Source organism: Perognathus longimembris, chromosome 14 (genome assembly GCF_023159225.1).
Source record: "Perognathus longimembris pacificus isolate PPM17 chromosome 14, ASM2315922v1, whole genome shotgun sequence".
NCBI lineage: Eukaryota > Metazoa > Chordata > Mammalia > Rodentia > Heteromyidae > Perognathus > Perognathus longimembris.
In genome coordinates this window covers 43,943,668-43,963,455 of record NC_063174.1, presented here as the reverse complement: position 1 = coordinate 43,963,455, position 19,788 = coordinate 43,943,668, and the positions used below count along the sequence as shown (strand labels likewise).

The window sequence follows — 19,788 nt, the reverse complement described above, 5'->3', positions numbered from 1 at the left end:
CTCAGTCTGCCTGGAGCTGCTCATGGTCACTGTGGGGAGGGAACTACGGACCTCCATCAAGACCTAATAAATAACAAATATTGCATCCTGTCATCGTCAGACTCATATTCGTTCACCTCAGATTAACTTCAGATTTAGACATTTGAGCATCATATGGAAGATACATCTTACAAATGAGGAGCTGCTGGGCTCCTAGTAAAGAGAGAACCTTGTCTTGAAGCAGGCAAATGCAAGCACAGATGCCAGGGCCAGGCAGTTTCCACTTAGGAGCCAGGGAGACTGCCCAGGGCACCTGGGGCAGACCACCTAAGGCAGGTTACCATGGCATTAGCAGTAAACAACATCTGGCTCCAGTGTCTAGGGCTGATCCACCCCACGCCTGGCTGGGTGCCAGCTGCCATCCACCAGAGAGCCGATGGGCAGACAAAGTCTGTGGCTGTGCTACTGTAGTGGCTCAAGTGAACCTTACCAGCTCTCCCTACCCCTGCCTAAGGCAGGCAGGAGAGCTCCAGCCAGAAAGAACTGGAAAACTCCTGCATCCAGCCTTTGCACCCTGCATCTGCATCCCCTCTGCTGTGCATGTTTTCCCAGGGAAACCTGCCTCGGGCATCTTGCATTCCCCACACACACACACCCTGCCAGTCTCCCTCCCTACCAGCTGATATTATTCACTGGCTGCTGTTCCTGCCACCCCAACCTCAAACACATCTGGTGTGTAGCCCACCTCTTCAGGACCATCCGGTACCTTCCTAGATGACGCTGGACTATGACGGCAAAAAGGTAACACATATACTCTCATTCCCCAGGTGGTGGTTTTAAAAGAGGCTCGCAAGGTTTTAAATATATCTTTCCTTGAAGGGTCTTTTCCCCCTCTTTCCCCCTCCCTGTGGATGTGAACAGGAATTCATGATCCATTCCATCCCAACAATGTAGGAAATAACTAAGTCCCTTATGTAGGAAATAACTAAGTTACAGAAGACATGGCAACATCCTCCTGTGTGTGTGTGTGTGTGTGTGTGTGTGTGTGTGTGTGTCTCATTTTGTTCTGGGGGAGACAAGCTGACATGTCAGGATGATAGTCACGCAAGATGCATGATTAGGAGCCAGACCCCAAGCCCATAAAGAGCTCTCCAGAGAGGCAGCAGACCCACCAGCCCCAAATGGGTCTTCAGATGACTGCAGCCTCATTAGATGTCATGCATGGAACAGTCATAATGGTAGCTGCCAGCTTGACTGAATTAAGGAACAGCTGGAGAGAGGTAAAGCATGACTTTGGGGTATAAGGGTCTTTCCAGAGGGGACTGGCCTATGAACAGGTTGAGTAAATGTAGGCAGGTATCATCCATTTGGCTGTGGGTCCAGAAAGAAAAGGATTTCCCTGTCTCCTCCTGAAGCAAAGATACCTAATACCTGGATAGCAGAACTCCAGGCTCTCCAGCCTTGACTTATCCAGACTCCAGGTCTTATCCATCCCCTAGCTTCTCAGGCCTTTGGCTGTAAATGGAAATTTTCACCATTTTCTTCCCTAGACACTCACTACTAGAATCCCAAAATCTTTAGCTTACAGATGGACTGTCATGGGAGTTCTCAGCCTCCCTGATCACATGAGCCAATCCTCTAATAAATCCTTTCACGTGTGTCTTTGTATCTAAAACAATTCCATTGTACCTATCTCTGGATGACTCTAACACACTGAGGCAAAACCATCCAATAAGCTACCCCCCAATCCTGAGCCTCAGACAAAGAGCTGTTGTTTTAAGCCACTGAATTCTGGGAGTCATTTGGTACATAGCCATAACTAAGTAACACATACATAAGTGCACCCATGCCAAGAAGACGTGGCTGACCCCTCCCGGCATTCATTGCTGCTGAATTCAGGGATGCCTTGCAATCTCTCTCCATGCAGTGCTCCAGGCTGCCACCACCAATGGAGTAGAGTTAATACATGAAATGGAAGCAGTGTGCTGTTCCTGTACCTAACTAAGCCAGTCCACTAATATGCCCGGCGGGCCTGCTATGCAATAGAAAACACATGAAGTGGGCTGGGGATATGGCCTAGTGGCAAGAGTGCCTGCCTCATATACATGAGGCCCTGGGTTCGATTCCCCAGCACCACATATACAGAAAATGGCCAGAAGTGGCGCTGTGGCTCAAGTGGCAGAGTGCTAGCCTTGAGCAAAAAGAAGCCAGGGACAGTGCTCAGGCCCTGAGTCCAAGCCCCAGGACTGGCAAAAAACAAAAACAAAAACAAGAAGCCAGGGACAGTGCTCAGGCCCTGAGTCCAGGCCCCAGGACTGGCCAAAAAAAAAAAAAAAAAAAGAAACCACATGAAGTACATGGGCTAACAAAGTGGTTTCTCTGGCACTGAAGAGGCCTTACAAAGCAAGACCATGCCCCTTCACATTGCTGCTCTACCCAGTCCTTAAGACTTGCAACATCTGGCAAGGTAGGGTGAGGAGACTACCAGGATGAACACACCAACTCTGGGGAGAGGGAGGAGTCCACAGAGGGCAGGGCATCGAAGTCTCTCTCACCTTCCACTCAACAGCTGCCCTGCCTCAAGGCAGGGTAGCGCTTCCCTGAAGAGCCATTTATTGTAATAAAATAATAATGGGAAGAACAGCTTGAGAACACTTAGACCCCATCTTCGGGAGAGTTTGCGTTCTTTTTCCTCCTGGGGTTCTGAAGGATCAAACTGTCAGTTCTGCAGAGCCATTAGCTATTGCAATGGCCGAGCTAGGAAGAAAATAAAGGGGAACCTGAGGTCCATCCACCCCAGAATTTTTTTTAAATTGCTTCAAAGTTCCCAGGAGCAGTAAGTAAGTAAGGCTCAAGTCTTCCCATTGCTGAAGAGCCTCTAGGCATAAGGCAATCACTTACTTGGTTCCATAAGCAATTCAGGGATCAGACCTGGCTGATTTCCTCCTGACAGGCAGAGAAGCAATGAGCCTGGGGCAGGCACACACTTAGGGTGGCTATGAGCATGCCCTGGGGCAAGCTCAACCTAGGAGACAATAAAGCCTGGAGACTTCCTTACAACTCAGCAAGTCTCACCCTAGCCACCTCACTGGACCCAACTCCTCCTTCTCCCAACCAGATGGCCTCTTTCAGCCCCAGAACACTCCCCCTCTCTCCCCATGCCTACCACAGGGTCTTTGTGCACGTGCTTGAAAGGCTTCCATCCCCTACTCATCTTTTACTCCTCGGAGCTCTTGTGTGGTGGAGAACAAGTGCCCACAGCTGCCCTCTCACCTCCATTCACATGTGGTCAGTGTAATATGGAGGTCAGATCTGGCCAGGGAAAGAGGGCAGAAGCTGACTCCATCTCCACTATCTCCCCAGCCCCCTCTTCTCAGAGGCCCTGGAAGATTCCCTCTCCCTATAAACAATAGTGCCCCATGCCCCCTGAATCTGCACACTAATTCTTGGTGGGCATGCCTGGACTCCTACAGGAAGGGAAGTCCCATCCCCAGGTAGTGGGAGTTCCTGAACCCCAAGAGACAGGGGTGACACATAGCCTATAGGTTATTGAACCTGTCTGTCAAGTGCTTGGAACTGGGAGCTTCCTGTGACCCTGCCCCCTGACCTCACCCTATTTAGGGGCAGGTGAACTCAGGCGCCATTACGCCATGTCACATGTTCGAGTCTTGTGTCTGTCATCCCCATGGTGTCCCAATTCAGCTCTCCATTGGAGCTGAATTGGTCTGTTGGTACTTGGAAATCCTCCGAAAGTAAGTCTCTGTGCCACTGTCCTGCTCTGTGTTATATGTTTTTCTGAAACCTGGGACCAGTCCATCTGGAACTTCCCCAATAAATTCATCTTTTTACTTGAGACTGTCTCTGAGTGGTGGACTCTTGGAGGGATGGAGGTCTCCCCTCCCTCAGACACCATTACAGTCAGCCTCTCCCTTCCCTCCTTTGACATCACACTTGCTGGCTTGGATTGCGACTGAACATATCTAAAGTCCCAGACACTTAACTGTTGTGCTCAGTCAGCACTGCTTAATGAATGAATGGGGTTGAGGTTCTTCCTCTCATCATCACAGGGGTGCTCAGGGCCTCCTCGCTGATCTAGGGGAGCTGAAACACCTCCCAGAAGCAGCAAGAGTTCCATCGAGGCAGCTGAGGGAGCCTCCGGAGTGCCGAGTACCTCAAGAGCAGTGGGTGAAAGGACTCTAGGGGACTATTGTGATAATAATGATTAATAAAAAGCAGATAAACACCCAGTGAGGCCAGCCAGCCTGGGAAGCCATCCATTAGAGCTGTCATTCATTAGTGGTGGGGGAGGGGGCAGGCCAATCCTATGTGCTCAGCTTAAGCAAACCTTCTGCAAATTGTAGGCTGTAGGCACTGACATTTGATAAATTATTCTTCATAATCCACCATTGCTTGTCATAAATCTAATCTTTCAACATTCCCCATCTTAATAACTCCCACAGCCGCTCAGGGTGACGTGGCTATGTTCCTGCCTGCAACAGAGATCCTGGACAGTGGATAATAATAAAGCCAGGGACCGACAGACTGCCCTCCCCTCCAGGGTCCAACTGAGGCAGGTATCCACCCTTAGCCTTGAAGAGCACCCTGGAAGCGCAAGACTAACCCCATTACAGGGCCAAAACAGGCATTCCAAGAGACAGGCCCAGGAATGAGGAAGCTGAGCTGCCCCTCTCTCCAGCATGAAGCCACCCACTTCCTCCTGAACCTGAGCTTGGTCCATCTAAGGAGATGTCAGGATGGCTTTGCTCTTCAGGTAATGCCTTATATACGCATAACACTTGTGCCTTCACAGAATTCCTGCATCGTTTAACTGAGCAGATATTATTGCCCCAATTTACAGAGGACAACACATTCACTAAAGGTCATTCCTCTATACTCATTTACTGAGCTACTAATACATGCGGGCATTGTACTCATTACTGGAGACTTAATAGGGAGGGAGTCCAAATTGGGTGCAGCCACCACCCCACCCAGAGTCACTCCTGGAACTTAAAGTGGGCCAAGGGAGTAAGTCACCACAAGCATAAAGTACAAAAGCGAATTCTAGTGGGTGCTGTAAAGACAGAATTTGTCCCATAAGAGCTAGTGTTCAGGGAATGAAGAGACAGGGAGGGTCTCTCTGAGGAGGTAAGAAGAGTTGACACCTGAAGAACCAGTAAGTGGCTGAGGAGGTGAAGACAGAGCCTTCCAAGGCAAAGGATCAGGCAGGAAGTGACATACAGTATAAGAGGGGGCTGGAAATCCAGCTCACAGCATCTCCATCACCAGAGTCCTGGCTGACCTCAGCTCCAGTTCCCCTTTCCCCCCATCAGATGGAATATCAAGCCTGACCCCAAAGGTTCATGCTCACCCTGGGAGGCCCATGAAATGTGAGAGCTGACAGCTCATCCTGATAAAGCCCCAAAGGCCTTTCCCACTCACCGCCAGACATCCACACACCAAAACCAGAAGGAGAGGGAGAATGAAGTAGGATACCCTGGCCCATGGCAGATCCATCCACGGCCAGAACAGGCTTCCCCAGCCACCAGATCTGGCAAAATGCCACACGGCAAATAAGCCTGAGCTCCGCCCCCATGCCTCCAAGTCCAGAATGAGGTACCAAAACCCCCATTGGTGCCCAGCTCAGCCTAGTCATCATGGGGGTCCCCATAAGAGAGGTGAAGTGACTTCCCAAAGGGATCCAGCTGGTTGGTAGCAAGATGGGAAAGGCCTTGGGCCCTGTATCTACCATAATTCCTTCTGTTCCCCCTTCCATAGCCATCCACACAGTGGGAGTAAGAGGAATAGTCTGTGTGGACTGCTTGGCTTGGACTGCTGACTCAATGCAACCATCAGCATCTCTGAGAGGCAGCATTTGAGATGTGGGATAATATCAACGTAAGATGAGAGAAGCTGTCTGCTGGGTGGGCTGCAGCTTCCAGATGTGGTTGATCCAGCATGGTGTAGGAGGGATGGCCTAGGTCTTCATGGAAGAGGTAAATGTGAGCAGGACACCGTTATAAAGAGATGAATGAGCCAGGAGACCTTTGGAAGGTCTCAGGCAGAGGGACTGGCTTGAGCTGAGCTGGCAAGAGTCACAGGACTGAATGTGTTACCTAGGTGACTGTCACCTCAAGGAGTGTCTGAACTTTGAGTGAGACTAGAGAGAAGTGGTGTCTTCCAGGCCCAGGGTGGGGACATGTGCTGGGCTTTCACAACAGGGACTCTGGTGTTTAGAATAGGTGTCCTTTCTAGGTCTACATTATCACTTAACTAACACATAAGAATGTTAGAGGAGGGTACAGGAATGTACAGGTGTGGCTCACAAACTGTAATCCTAACTACTCAAGGGGCTGACATCTTAGTCAGCCAGGCAGGAAAGTCTATGAGAATCTTATCTCCAATTAAGCACCAAAAGACCAGAAATAGAGATGTGGCGTAAGTGGTAAAGCAATAGCCTTAAATAAAAAAGATAAGGCACAGTGCCCAGGCCTTGAATTCAAGTCCCAGTATCAGGACACACCTGCACGCACGCACGCACGCACACACACACACACACACACACACACGGTGTTAGAGGACGAAAGAACTCATTGACCTGTCTATAATCCTTATTCTCCATCTTGCACCCCTAGTTGTGCCCAGGTCCTTAACAACCAACCTATACACACATGCGCATGTGTACAAACAAACACACCCACACACGTCTGGCTTTCCCCCTAGTGTCAGGTTCCCCTGACTTCTCATACACACATGAGTGTGTGCATGTACACACGTACAACACACACACCCCTCACACACACACACACACACTCCTCCATATGCACACAAACACATATCCTTCCCCTTCCAATCAGCTCAGGCTAGCCTTCAAAGGTGCCCTCCTGGAAGCAGGGTCTCCCACAGCTTGAGCCACAATGATGCCTGGCCTGGGAAATGGGCTTGTTCCTGAAGCTCCATGAATAAAGCAGCAGGCCCAGCTGGCCTATTCATAATCAGCATGAAAAATTGATTAGCCCTTTCCAGATTAAACATTATTGTTTCAACAGCGAACATAAATCAGCTAGATGCAAAGGGCGTGCCTCCCTCCACTGGCAAGCTGCACGTCAGGTAGAGAATGAATGGGGGGACAGGAGGAGATGGTAGGAGGGGGCTCTTCCTGGAGAAGGAATAAGAGAGCAGCACCCTACTTCTGCTGGGGGAAAGGGCTTTCCCCTCCACCCACATCCTGGCACCAGCAGCTCTAGAGACTATATGGCAGGGACCAGCCAGGGATGGGAGGTAAGATGGCAGATCCACAAGAGGTCAAGAGAAGAATTGAGGCCCATTTCATGACCAGCCAGCCTCCCAGACCAACCAGGGTGGCTTTGAACCTGCCCCTCTCCTGGCTTCCTCACCTCCTGGAGGCAGCCTGAGCAGCCATGTGTCTGAAACAGGATGCCAATTAAGCTCCGTGCCTGGCTTATTCATTGCTCTGCTGTATGTTCCTCAGTAGGTCATCAATGCCTCTGAATCTGTTTCTACTTCTGGAACTACTGGGAGAAGGGAGACACATCTTACTGATTGCAGGACTCAATGGAACTACATATTCAAGGATGCCTGGGCACTGGTGGCTCACACCTGTAACCCTAGCTACTCTGGAGGATGAGACCTAAGGATCATGGTTCAAAGCCAGCCAAGTCAGGAAAGTCTGAGAAACTTTTATCTCCAATTAACCATCAGAAAACCAGAAGTAGTGCTGTGGCTCAAAATGGTACAGTGCTAACCTTGAGTAAAAGAGCTCAGGGACAGTGCCCCAAGTTCAACCCCAAGACTGACCCCAAAAAAACACCAAATGCATGTTCAAAACAAAAAAAAAAAATCACTTAGTTCCTTGCTATTACAGTCATCACCTGCTTGTTACCTCTCTCTCTCTTTCTTTCTCTCTCTCTCTCTCTCTCTCTCTCTCTCTCTCTCTCTCTCTCTCTCTCTCTCTCTCTCTCTCTCTCTCTCTCTCTCTCTCTCTCAAGGAGAGAGACACCGATCCTGCCAAGATAAGAAAACTCACTGATCAGCATGGGGGTCCTTAAAGGAAGCAATGGAATGGCAGGGCTTCCTAGCCAGCTCTGCTTTTGCTCCTGGCTCCAACTCTGTGTGATCTTGGGCATGTGATTGACCTTTCTGGCCTCAGTTTGCCCTTCTGCAAAATGGGAATCAGAATAATAGCACTTCCCTCCTGGTACCGCTGTATATAAGATTTCTGCAAGGCACTGGCTGGAGCCCCATGGCACCCTTCAGATCTTTCTCCCCATTTCTGCCTGCCTTGCCCTTCTCAGTATTTGCATCCATGATAAAGTCAATAAGTTGGGCATAATGGCCTGCCTTCCCCTCTGGCCCTAGAGGGATGAGGTGGTGCAGAGTATGTGGCCCCATTGCTACAATTAAGCTTCCTTCACCCTCAGTGGCAGGTGGTTTAAGAGCCCAGGGTCACTAGCTGTCTCCTCTTCCCTGAATCCCATCCCCACTTCCTGACTGCAGCCCCTTAGCTTCTCACAAAAATGCCCATGAGTTCCGGTGTTGGAGTTGGCTCCTAAGAGAGCCCGCACTGAGCCAGGTCACTGACTGTGCAGTGAACACACAGCAGAGTTGTCAAGCTGGCCAGGCCCGAGCTCTTCCTCCAGCCTTTCTCCTCAGCCACCACCCACAAAAACAACTCATGAGGAGACACAGAGAAGAGCCAAAGAAGATATGCATCCACCCAACCCAAGCAACCTACAGGGCACCACTCTTCTCCTGATTGGGAAGAGAAGGGAGGCCACAGGTTCCATTTGAGGAGGACACACTGATCCCCCAGCCTCTCTGGCAGTTCCATAAGGGCAGCTGCTGGGGTATCGCTTCCAAAGCAACAACCATGGCATCTGAACTCTACCTGACCCCCTTGCCCATCCAGGGACACTCTGAGTTCCACAGGACTAATGAGGGAGAAAAACTGGCCCTACTCCATTTAGAAAGATAGCTGAAAAACTGCATGGGCACTCCCCAAAGGACAGGTGCATGGGGCAGGTGCACAGGGCTCGTGCATCAGGCCACCTTGTCCATCTTGTACTGTTAGCTAATTTGGCCCAAAATGTCTGCATCCGTCACTGGCCTTGCAAATACACATATGCATACACACGCATGCTCACAGACACACAGACACACACACAACACACAGACAGACAGACAGACACACACACACACACACACACAGAGCTGATGTGAATTTACATACAAGAATCCTTAAAGCTTGACACATCAATACTCAAACTCCATGGACTCCCTTTAAAGCCCCCAGAATGCAGCCCCTCTTCAGAGCTAATGCTCCTTAGCTGGAGGGCAGAGATTCAGCCATTGAAGTTCAAATTCTGCTTCTGTTTCTTCTCAAACATGTGCTATGGCCTCTCAGAGCCTCTGCTTCCCCGATGGGAAATATGAAGGGGGAGGCAGAGGCAGAAGACAGTCTTTAAGGGGGTAGACTCTAAATCTAGCAACAAGGGTGCTTAGAAGAAGGCCATATGACAAAGAAAGTCAAGTTTTGAGTGACACAGGAGCTCTAAAAAGTACCCAGAGTCACCAGAAACTAGGAAGAGGCAAAGATGGATCCTCCTTTCCAGCCTTCAGAGGGAGCAAGACTCAGTCAACAGCTTGATTTCAGACTGGCAGCCTCAGAACCATGACAGAGGAACTTTCTGGTTTCTAGTGGGAGTAGTGATGGTGGTGGTTGTGGTGATGGTGGTGATGGTGGTAGTGGTAGGTAGTATGATGGTAATATAATGGTGATGGTAGTAAGTGTTACAGTAGTGGAGATGGTGGTAGTTGTGATAGTAGTGGCAGTAGGTGGTGTTATGGTAATGGTGATAGTGGTGGTAGGTGGTGTTATGGTGGTGGTGATAGCGGTGGTGGTAGGTGGTGATATGGTAGTCGTGATAGTGGTGGTGGTAGGTGGTGTTATGGTAGTGGTGATAGTGGTGGTGGTAGGTGGTGTTGTGGTGGTGGTGATAGTGGTGGTGGTAGGTGGTGTTATGGTAGTGGTGATAGTGGTGGTGGTAGGTGGTATTATGGTAGTGGTGATAGTGGTGACAGTGATGGTAGGTGGTGTTATGGTGGTGGTGATAGCGGTGGTGGTAGGTGGTATTATGGTAGTAGTGATAGTGGTGGTGGTAGGTGGTGTTATGATAGTGGTAATAGTGGTGGTAGTAGGTGGTGTTACAGTAGTGGTAATGGTGGTGGTGGTGACAGATGGTATTATGGTAGTGGGGAAGGTTGTAGTGGTGGTAGGTAGTGTTATGGTAGTGGTGATGCTGGAAGTGGTGGTGGTAGGTGGTGTTATGGTAGTGATGATAGTGGTGGTGGTGACAGATGGTATTATGTTAGTGGGGATGGTTGTAGTGGTGGTAGATAATGTTATGGTGGTGGTGATGGTGGTGGTGGTGGTGGTAGGTGGTATTATAGTCATGGTGATGGTGTGGTAGTGGTAGTAGTAATAGTAGTGGTCATGGTCAGGGGGATGCTAGTGGTTCCACCTGAAGGTTAAAGATTGGATTTTTTTTAATCCAAGTGATTCAAGCCCGTGAGAAGGTAGGAAAAGCCTGAGGGAGCACACACGGTAGGCTGAGACTGGCAGCAGCAGAAGGGAGCTGCATGAAACGCTGGAAGGCTGTGAGCCAGAGAGAAAGGGCAGCTCCTACTCTGCCCGCAGTGGGGCTTTGTCCACAGACACAAGGCCTTGTGGACTCCCGTGTGTGAAGCCCACTGAGGAGCAGGAGACTAACTGGTCTAAAGGACTTGATTGGAGACAGCCCGTGGCGGGGAGGGGGCACAGGCTGAGTAAGGACAGAGCTGCGGGATGGGGGTCAGCTGAACATCAGAGGAGGAAAGCCAGGCGGCTGTGGCCACTGCCTAGTCTCCCTCTCCCAGTGACTAATGGCAGGCCATCCGTCCCGGCTGACATTAATGCTTCCTGCCATCCATCTCCCACTCGGTAAATTACCATTTTATGGCCAAAATTTCTCTCTCATAATTGATAAAAATCTCCTTTTGATGTTCGGCATTATTGGGGGGAAAATTTTTTTTTACTCTTCATTATGTTTTTAATATAAATGTATTTTTTATTGAGATCTGCCGGGGAGGCAGGATGAGGACAAAAGGGAGGGGGCTCATCTCTCTCCTTGGCCTCTCTATCATACCCAGCTCTGTGGATACCAGATCCCTCTCTTCTGTTCCTGACCACTCAGTAGGTGGCCCTTTGGAGGACAGTCTAGAGACACCTGGACAAACCTAGGTTGTGCCCAGGGCCAGAGGAGACAGGTCTGGGGACAGCTGAACCCTTCCTGGTGATCCTCAATGTGGCTTCAAGCCAGTAAAAACCTGGGGCATCATAAAGGGTGAGGTGGCCTCACCAGACCCTTGCTGGCAAGGGAGAGCAGAAACAATGGGGACAACAGCTCCAGGGCAAAAGGGCTGCCAGGACTGTGCAGTACCTGTATGAGGAGGGACTCTAAAGTGCACATGAGTGAGCCAAAGGGTAGGAAGAAGTTGGCTCAGCACCAGAAAGGAGGCAGCAAAGAACAATAAAGCTAGTCATCTTTTAACCCCAGGAGGGCAGGAGTTCAAGAAAGTATTCTGCCAGTCCTACTGACCCACAGGGTAAGGAAGAAGAGGGGCTCACCTAGTCCCTTTGGCCCTAACCATTTCCCTATCCCTAGCCAATTCCAGAGCATAATCACCCCTGCATATACTCTTCATGTGCTTCTGACAGGTCCTGAATATAGCTCCGCCACTAACCCTACCACCCTAAGCCCCTGGGGCTCCTCTTCGGCAGTAACCATACTTCTGCATCCAACCCTCATCCCTGCAATCAGTCCAGCACAAACATCAGAGCTCCTAACTCAAGCAGTCCCCCAAAGTGAGGATAGGCACAGATGTCCAGGCTACTGCCTAGGCGATTATGGGGGATTTCTACCAGAGGAGAGAAGGGGCTGATCAGTGAAACGCATTCTCAGAACTGATCATTAAGAGGCATAGGAAGAAGGGTTCTTCTAGCAAAATACTACCTGGGACAGAGAATTCTACAAAGTATTAGAAAACCCAGTTAAAGACCCAACTCTGCCATTTACAAGTCTCACAGAACCCAACTTCCTTCCCACAAAACCCAGCATAACACACAGAAATGCTAACAACATCCACAGGACATTTGCTCTGTGTCAGATGGATTCTACTGCTCTACCTGTATCAATTCTTCTCCAGAGCAAACCCTTGGGACGGATACTGTCATTACCCCATTTTACATGCCAATGTCACCAAGGTAATGAACCAACAGGCAGTGCAACCTCTGCCTGTTTCACAAGTTCAGTATGAAGGTTAAGTGTCAGGGGAAGTCAGGTCTGAGGGTATAATCCCTGCCGAGGGCCACATGAAGAACTATTACAGTTCATCTTGTGTGCCAACCTGGCTGGGCCACTGGACCCAGGTATTAGGTCAGATGTTACTCAAGATGATTCTGTGTAGATGTTTTTGGATGACATTTACTTGGTGCATTTGAAGCGTATTGCCCTCCATCCTATGAGTAGGCCTCACACACTCAGGAGACAACCTGAATAGAACAGGTAGACCTCCCTGGAGCAAGAAGGAATTAAGGCAGTAGATAGCCTTCAGGCTCACACTTGAATCCAGCCTGCTAGGCTGCTCTGCAGATCTTGAACTTGCCAGCCTCCATCATCATCTGATGCAATTACCTAAAATCAATGTCTATTTGTCTCTCTTATCTATACAGAGGGAGAAGAAGGAAAGGAAAAGGGAAAGACGGGGAGAGAGAAAGAGACAGAGATAGAGGCATACAAACACATATATGCATCTCCTGTTAGTTCCATTTATATGGAGAACCCAGGATTGAAATCCTGCCCCACCTTGGCAAAAAGGCCATAGCCTGATGGACAAGCTGAAGGACAGTGAGCACCTTTTCCTACTTCCCACCAAGTTCTCCCTGTCCTGACCAGGTCCTGTGTGCCTCTCTCCCACGCCAGCCATTCTCCTGCCTCACCTTCCTGCTTCTGCCTCTGTGTCTGCCTATAGTGTCTTTTCTCCATCACTAATGCCAAGCTTGATACACAGTTCATGCTGTTCACAGTACATACCTGTAAACAGGAAGGTGGGTACAGGAAGAGTGCCAGTTCAAGGCCAACCTAGGCAAAGTTAGCAAGACTATATCTCAGGAGAATAAAAAAAAAAAAAGACCTTAAGGATTAAAGTGTAATTCAATAAACAAAGCACTTGCCCAGTGAGCACAAAGCCTTGAGTTTAATTTCCAGCACTTCATAAATAAATGAACACACACACACACACACACATCATCCCCTGGGAGGGGAGTTAAGAGGTAAAAGACTGATAAAAACATAAAAGCACACTTCCTGAGATACCAGTGTAAGAGCTGCCCCTAACAAAGGCTCTTCTCCAGCAGCTGACCTCATTTCCTTCTGTTTCTTATAAAACTTCAGAGGTAGAAAGAATCTCATTCGATACAACTATATTTGAGGACAACAAACCAACCTCCATAATCTCTTGAAATATGTAGGAATAAAATCTGACTCGCTTGTGTTTAGAGGGAGGGACATATGGATGAGTGTTAGTGTGTGTGCCTGTGTGTCTGTGTATATGTGTGTGTATGTGTGTGTGTGTCCATTGCTGAAGAAAACTACTTCTACAGTTCACTATTCTACTGATCACCTGCTAAGCCTGCTTTCCCCAAGCTCTCTGCCCAACTCAGAAAGCCTCATTTATGTCTTCCCTACTTGTATAAATTGCTCAGGCTGAGCTGCTCAGGCTGTTAGAGAGTTCTTTCAACGGATGCCCCCCTCTCATATCCCAATTCGTTCACCAACTTTCCTTTGCTCATGTCTCTCTCCAAGTTCTCCAATCCTTCAGACTCACAATCTAAAAAGAAAGTTCCAGGCCCTCCAAAATGTAGCCTCAGCCCTAATAGTGTAGCCTCCTAAACACCACATTCTAGTCAACAAGATTCCACGTCACCTTGAAGTTTTATGCTCTCTCATCTCTGCACCTTTATAGAACCTGTGCAATTCCTCCAATCTCGGCCATCTTCGAGGGCCTGAGTCTGGTACCACTGGTGTCAGAAAGCCTCCATCTACTGGGGTGGAGCCTCTTTCTCCTGCAAACTCTTCAGATAGACACTTGTACAGCCAGGCATTGCCTTGATCAGCACACCTCCCCATGAGCCAGAATCCCGTCATACCCATCCACACAGCACAGTGCCTTTTCGCCAAATCCTAATTGCCTGAACAAGCAAGGGAGGGGAAGGAATGGAAGAATGAAGGAGATGTTGTTGAGCTACAGAATCACAGGCTTCCAGAACCTGTGGGACCCCGGATGAGCAAGGTGGAAGGATGGTTCATGTTTTTTTTGTTTGTTTGTTTTGTTTTTTTGGCCAGTCCTAGGCCGTGAACTCAGGGCCTGAGCACTGTCCCTGGCTTCTTTTTGGCTCAAGGCTAGCACTCTGCCACTTGAGCCACAGTGCCACTTCTGGCCATTTTCTGTATATGTGGTGCTGAGGAATCGAACCCAGGGCCTCATGTATACGAGGCAAGCACTCTTGCCACTAGGCCATATCCCCAGCCCCGATGGTTCATGTTTGTTACAAGGAATCAAGCCTACTCCTCCAGCCAGGGGTCAAGAGCTCAAGGAGGCTAAGGTGGCTTTATTAGTCATCTTCCTGTTACAATATCTGAGATAATTCACTTTTAAGAGAAAATATTTATCCTGCTCATGTTTCTAGAAGTTCCAGTCCACAATCAGGCAGACCCTTTGCTTTGAACTGTGATAGGGGTGCCAAATGTCAATGGCCAGGAATACACAGCAGAGCAAACCACTCACTTAATGGCCAGGAAGCAAGACAGACAGGAAACGTACAAGGTCCATAATCCCCTTCAAGGGTGTGTCCTCAGTGACTAAGGTCCTCCCACTAGGCCCTTCCCCATAGCATTTCCATGGTCACCCAACAGCACCACCCAGGGGACCAAACCATTAATAATACATGGAGGATACGTTTCCAACCACAGAAGCAGTCAACAGCCTCATAGCTTAGCCTGTGCCTGCCCCACTCAAGATGGAGAGATGGCAGCCTTGGCTCCTTGGATCACGTCCAAGAGTAGAAAGAACCAGAGTCTCATCCATCTGATCAAGACTCCCCTTTAGGGGGAAGGCCAAGCCTCCAACACCCTTCCTAATGCGCAAGCTCAGGCGCCATCTGCTGGCCAAGGTCAGTACAGCACCTGGGCCTATGCCCCCCCCCCCCCCCCCGATCCCCCACCCCCATCCCCTTCCAACACACACACACCAGGAGAGTCAGAACCAAATCTGAGACCAAACCCTCAACTCAGTTCCTTCTGAGGCAGTTTAAAGACACTGCCTCCTGGAGAATGAGAGGATCATACGTCTCTTCGCGTTGTGGTTTCTGCTGCACCAAGTGATTCTGGCACTCTGCTGAAGTTAATCTCTATGAAAGGATGGTCGTCATCACTGGCCACTCCTCTCCATTGATGGTGCCCACTTGATGGCCAAAGGTGTGGACTGATCTGAACTAAATATAATCATGGGATGCAGGGTCCAGATCTCATTCTCCATGCCCATGCTAGGTCAAAGCCAGCCTCACTCCCTGAGGACAGGAGTGACTCTCTAAGGCCTCTGTTGATAGGAAAGGACAAAGCAAGGCCCACTGTTTGCCCAGCAACAGTCCTGAGCTCCCGCCCAGCCACCTCCCCTTTCTACAGTCTGAGATTTAGGAGTACTCATGCAGTCTCTGACCTTGGAGTGGCCTTAAAATCTAGCCAAGGTCTGGAACCTAGAAAGAGAGTGATGCAAGATAGACTCAGCCTTTCTTCCCCCCCCCCCCCACCCCACAAGAGAAAGCTTTTATTCTAATACCAAAGGGGGCAGCAGGATGGTATTTCCCAGACTCAGAGCTGCCACGGAAGGGCCTAGGGCTGGTGAGGCACCCAGGCCTTTGCTCCAGCCTCATCCTGGAAGTGACACCGACCCCCACAGTGTCATGGGAGGGGCTGGTGGAGGAGGGAAGTGCACAGTGACTGACTTAACCCCCGCCCTCACACCCCCACACTCACCTACCCTGCTTCCCACACAGCCCCTTTCCCCTCCCTCCACCCACAGCCTGCAAAATGTGTCACCGGGAATGAACAAACCACATCTTCCCAAGCAGGGGAGGAGGGAAGACTTTGACTCTGTGCCTGGGGGCACTGTGGTAAGAAAGCTAGGTTCACAAGCTTCCCAGCAGTGAAGGCTAACCCATAGTAACTGTGACCTTGACATTAGCTTCTCTTTCTCAGGGGGCTCCAGACAAACTGGGCTGGAGACCACAGGGCCACCTTGCTCAAGACTACTTGGCTGAGGACATAAGAGAAATGTCATCCCACTCCAAACATCCTCCAGCCAGCTGAGGAAGCCATTGCACTGCTCTTGCCCCATCCCCTCCCCCCATCCACCCCCCAGGCTTCCAAGGGGTAATCTACTGCTCCCCCCACCCGCCGTCACATCCACCCCTGCTGAACTGCCACATGTCAGGAATGCTGTGCTTCAGTGTTATTACACTGATTTATTTCTTTTCAATTTGGGGGTAAATAGCGTGCTGTTGGAAACTGAAGGCCAATAATCTCAGCAAGAGCCAAAGGCATGCTTAACAGCACTGTGCCAACCCTGTTCCCTCTGCCTGGTTCCCTCCTAACCCTGTTCCCCTCGGCCTGCAGCCTGCTCCCTCACTCAGCCCTAAAATCAAACTTTCCTTTCATTCCCTTTTCTCTTCCTAAGTGCAAGGGAGTCAGAGCTGTTTCTGAGCTCACCTCTTGCATGATCCAGGCCCCAAAGACCCAGGTAATGAGCCCCCCAACACCCCCCCTCAAGGCCAAGCCACTGCTGAGGAGTGGAACATCTTTACTGGATGCTGGGTACCTGGTACCCGTTCTACATTAAGGAACTGATCACCACGGCCAGCTCTACACAGATCAATTTTTTTTAAAAAGGAACTGGTCTTTATCAAATCACTGAGCCTAGTCTCAGCCCTGCTCTGTGTCACCAAAGGAAGCTCATTTACACATTAAACAAGCACTGGGAACCTACCATATCCTTCATTGCTCTGTGGGACCTAAAAGACTGGACTTGGGGCAGGTCAGAGGGCTTCACAAGAGAACTAAAATCTCTAGTTTCACCTGGCATTTGCCAAATGGATGGGAAGCTGGACAGTTGGTCTGGAATCACTTGGCAGAGAGAGGACAGAGAAAAGACATTGTAAGTCGGTAGGGAAGCATGGGCACAGGCACCAGGGCTAAGGCACCAGTGCCACGTGGCCAGTGCATAGGGAAAGTGCCCATCGCCATAGTGCCCAATATCTGTTGGACATCTACTCCACCTTAGGGCCTAGCCAAACCAAGCTGCATTGATTATCCCTCCCCATCCTCACAGCAATCGATCCACTGAAGTGGTCGCCATGGTTATCCCCATTTATGTATGAGATGCTAAGGGGATAAAATTTGTACCCACTGAGTCCTGAAACAGGTAGGAGATGGGGACTGGGCGGACATCCGTAGTTCAATCAAGGGCAACTGGAAGGCATCAAAGGTATTAGCCTGTGGAAGGCTCAACTTATATATTATTTGGCTCAGAAGACTCTAGAAGATCCAGAGGATTCTCTAAGGGGAGGAGTCCAGATACAAAAATAGATAAAGGAGGGAATGCTTTCAGTAGACATCTCTTAGGGACCTTCAAGGTGTAGCACAGCATTTCTGAGCCTAGACTGATGCACTGCCCCAGTATCTACAGGGGACTTCTCAAATCCCTCCTCCTTGTCCCCAGAAGTACTGTGACCAGAACAGAGCAATGAAGGTCCATACAACTGTGCCAAATTACATGGAGGCTGAAAGGGCGTCTACCATCAATGTTCCAGAAAAGTCCAAGTATTGAACACTGATGGCATCTCAGAGCAGGGTGCTGAAATCACTTACTAACATGCCCCTGGAACCTTGACCTTACCATTCTAACCCCCCCACTCCCACCCCACCCCCGTCCTCCAGGTGCAATTTGGAGTCGGTAACAGCACCTACCTCACACGTTTGCTGGGAGGATAAGGTGAGTTAACGCACACAATACCACTCAGCTGTCAGTATGCAGTCAGCCCTTAGTAACTCATGTATAGGTTTGAACCATATGATGGGAATTGCATATTTTAATGATTATTTTTCCTGAGGGCCCCTGAGACTCTCTGGCTTCTGACTTCAGCAATGAAAGTTGCTGTGATCTGTGGCTATGCATCAGTGGGGGATCCCCAGCCCCTTAGGCCCAGGTGGCAAGAGCTCTGCCAGGGCCTTTCAGGAGCACACTGTCCCAGCCCCATCCCAGGAGTGGTACCTCCTTGCCCAGGTCCTCACGGATGACCTGGCGGATCTCCTGCATGCTGCTCTGCGGGGCCTGGCTGTGCAGCACCTTCAGAGTGCTGGTGTACTCCTCTGGCAGCACATGGTCCAGAGAGCCCAGGTGCTGCCCCACCTTGATGAAGGTGCCCCGGTTGGCACAGCAGAGCTCGCAGAGTCGCCTGGCAGAGCGGAGGTGCACCTGCAGGGAGACAGACCGGGGCAGAGAGGGGTGAGTGCAACCTGCTCTTAACAGCATCTCCTTCCCTGCCCTCTTCTCTGATACCTTCATTTATTCCCCAGTGCCCAGGATAGATGCATTAGCAACACACATACACATGCACATGTATACATACACATGCACGTGCGCACGCGCGCGCGCACACACACACACACACACACACACACACACATCTCCCTTCAGTCTTGGTAGCCAGAGCAGTTGGAACTCCAGAAATACACTCTGGAAGGCCACCATGCTCAACAACTGAATAAAGTGTACCCTGCTTAAAGAGCTAATACAAGCCAGGTGCCAGTGGTTCACACCTATAATCCTACCTACTCAAGAGGCTGAGATCTGAGAGTCATAGTTTGAAGCCAGCCTGGATAAGAAAATCTGAGATTCTTCTCTCCAATTAACCACCGAAAAAGCTGGAAGTAAACCTGTGGCTCAAGTGGTAGAACACCAGCTTTGAGGAAGAAAAAAAAAAAACTAAGGGACAGTACCCAAGCCTAAGTTCAACACCCAATACTACACCCTCACAAAATTAATTAATTAATTAATTAATTAAAAAGGCCAATGGCAGGACACCATAATCCTTGCTACTTGGAGACTGAGAGCTGAGGATCATGGTTCAAAGCCAGCCCAGACAGGAAAGGCTGTAAGACTCTGATCTCTAATTAACTACCAGAAAACTGGAGGTAATGCTGTGGATCAAAAACGGTAGAGTGCTAGCCTTGAGCAAAGGAGCTCAGGGACAGCACCTAGGCCCTGAGTTCAAGCCCCACAACCAACCCAAAACAAAAGTCCAACACAAACTGTATTAAGTCTTAAATAAAACAAAATAGGCTCATATGCTATAAGGTGAATAGCAACAGTTTGGGCTTTTTTGGTGTTGGTCCTACGGCTTGATCTCCAGGACTGAGCACAATTTCTGGGCTTTTTTGCTCAAGGCTTGTGATCTGCCACTTGAGCCACAGCTCTGTTTCTGACTTTCTGGTAATTAATTGGAAATAAAAGTCATTGGACTTTCCTGCTCCAGTCTGGCTTTGAATCACAATCCTCAGATCTCAGCCTCCTGTAGCTAGGATTACAGGTGTATGTCATTGGTTCCTGTCTCTGTATGTCTTCATTGATGGAATGTTT

The 19,788-nt window shown here is 49.6% G+C and overlaps 1 protein-coding gene across 2 annotated transcripts in view; it reads right to left on the bottom strand.

Moving 5' to 3' along the window:
* The window catches only part of Adck1 (aarF domain containing kinase 1), an 81,882-nt gene that overhangs the window by 39,935 nt on the left and 22,159 nt on the right, over positions 1-19,788 (bottom strand). For both annotated transcript variants that reach the window (XM_048362133.1, XM_048362134.1), the window contains exon 4: positions 18,421-18,624. In XM_048362133.1, the coding sequence (XP_048218090.1) occupies positions 18,421-18,624 (204 nt within the window). The remainder of the gene's footprint in view (positions 1-18,420; positions 18,625-19,788) is intronic.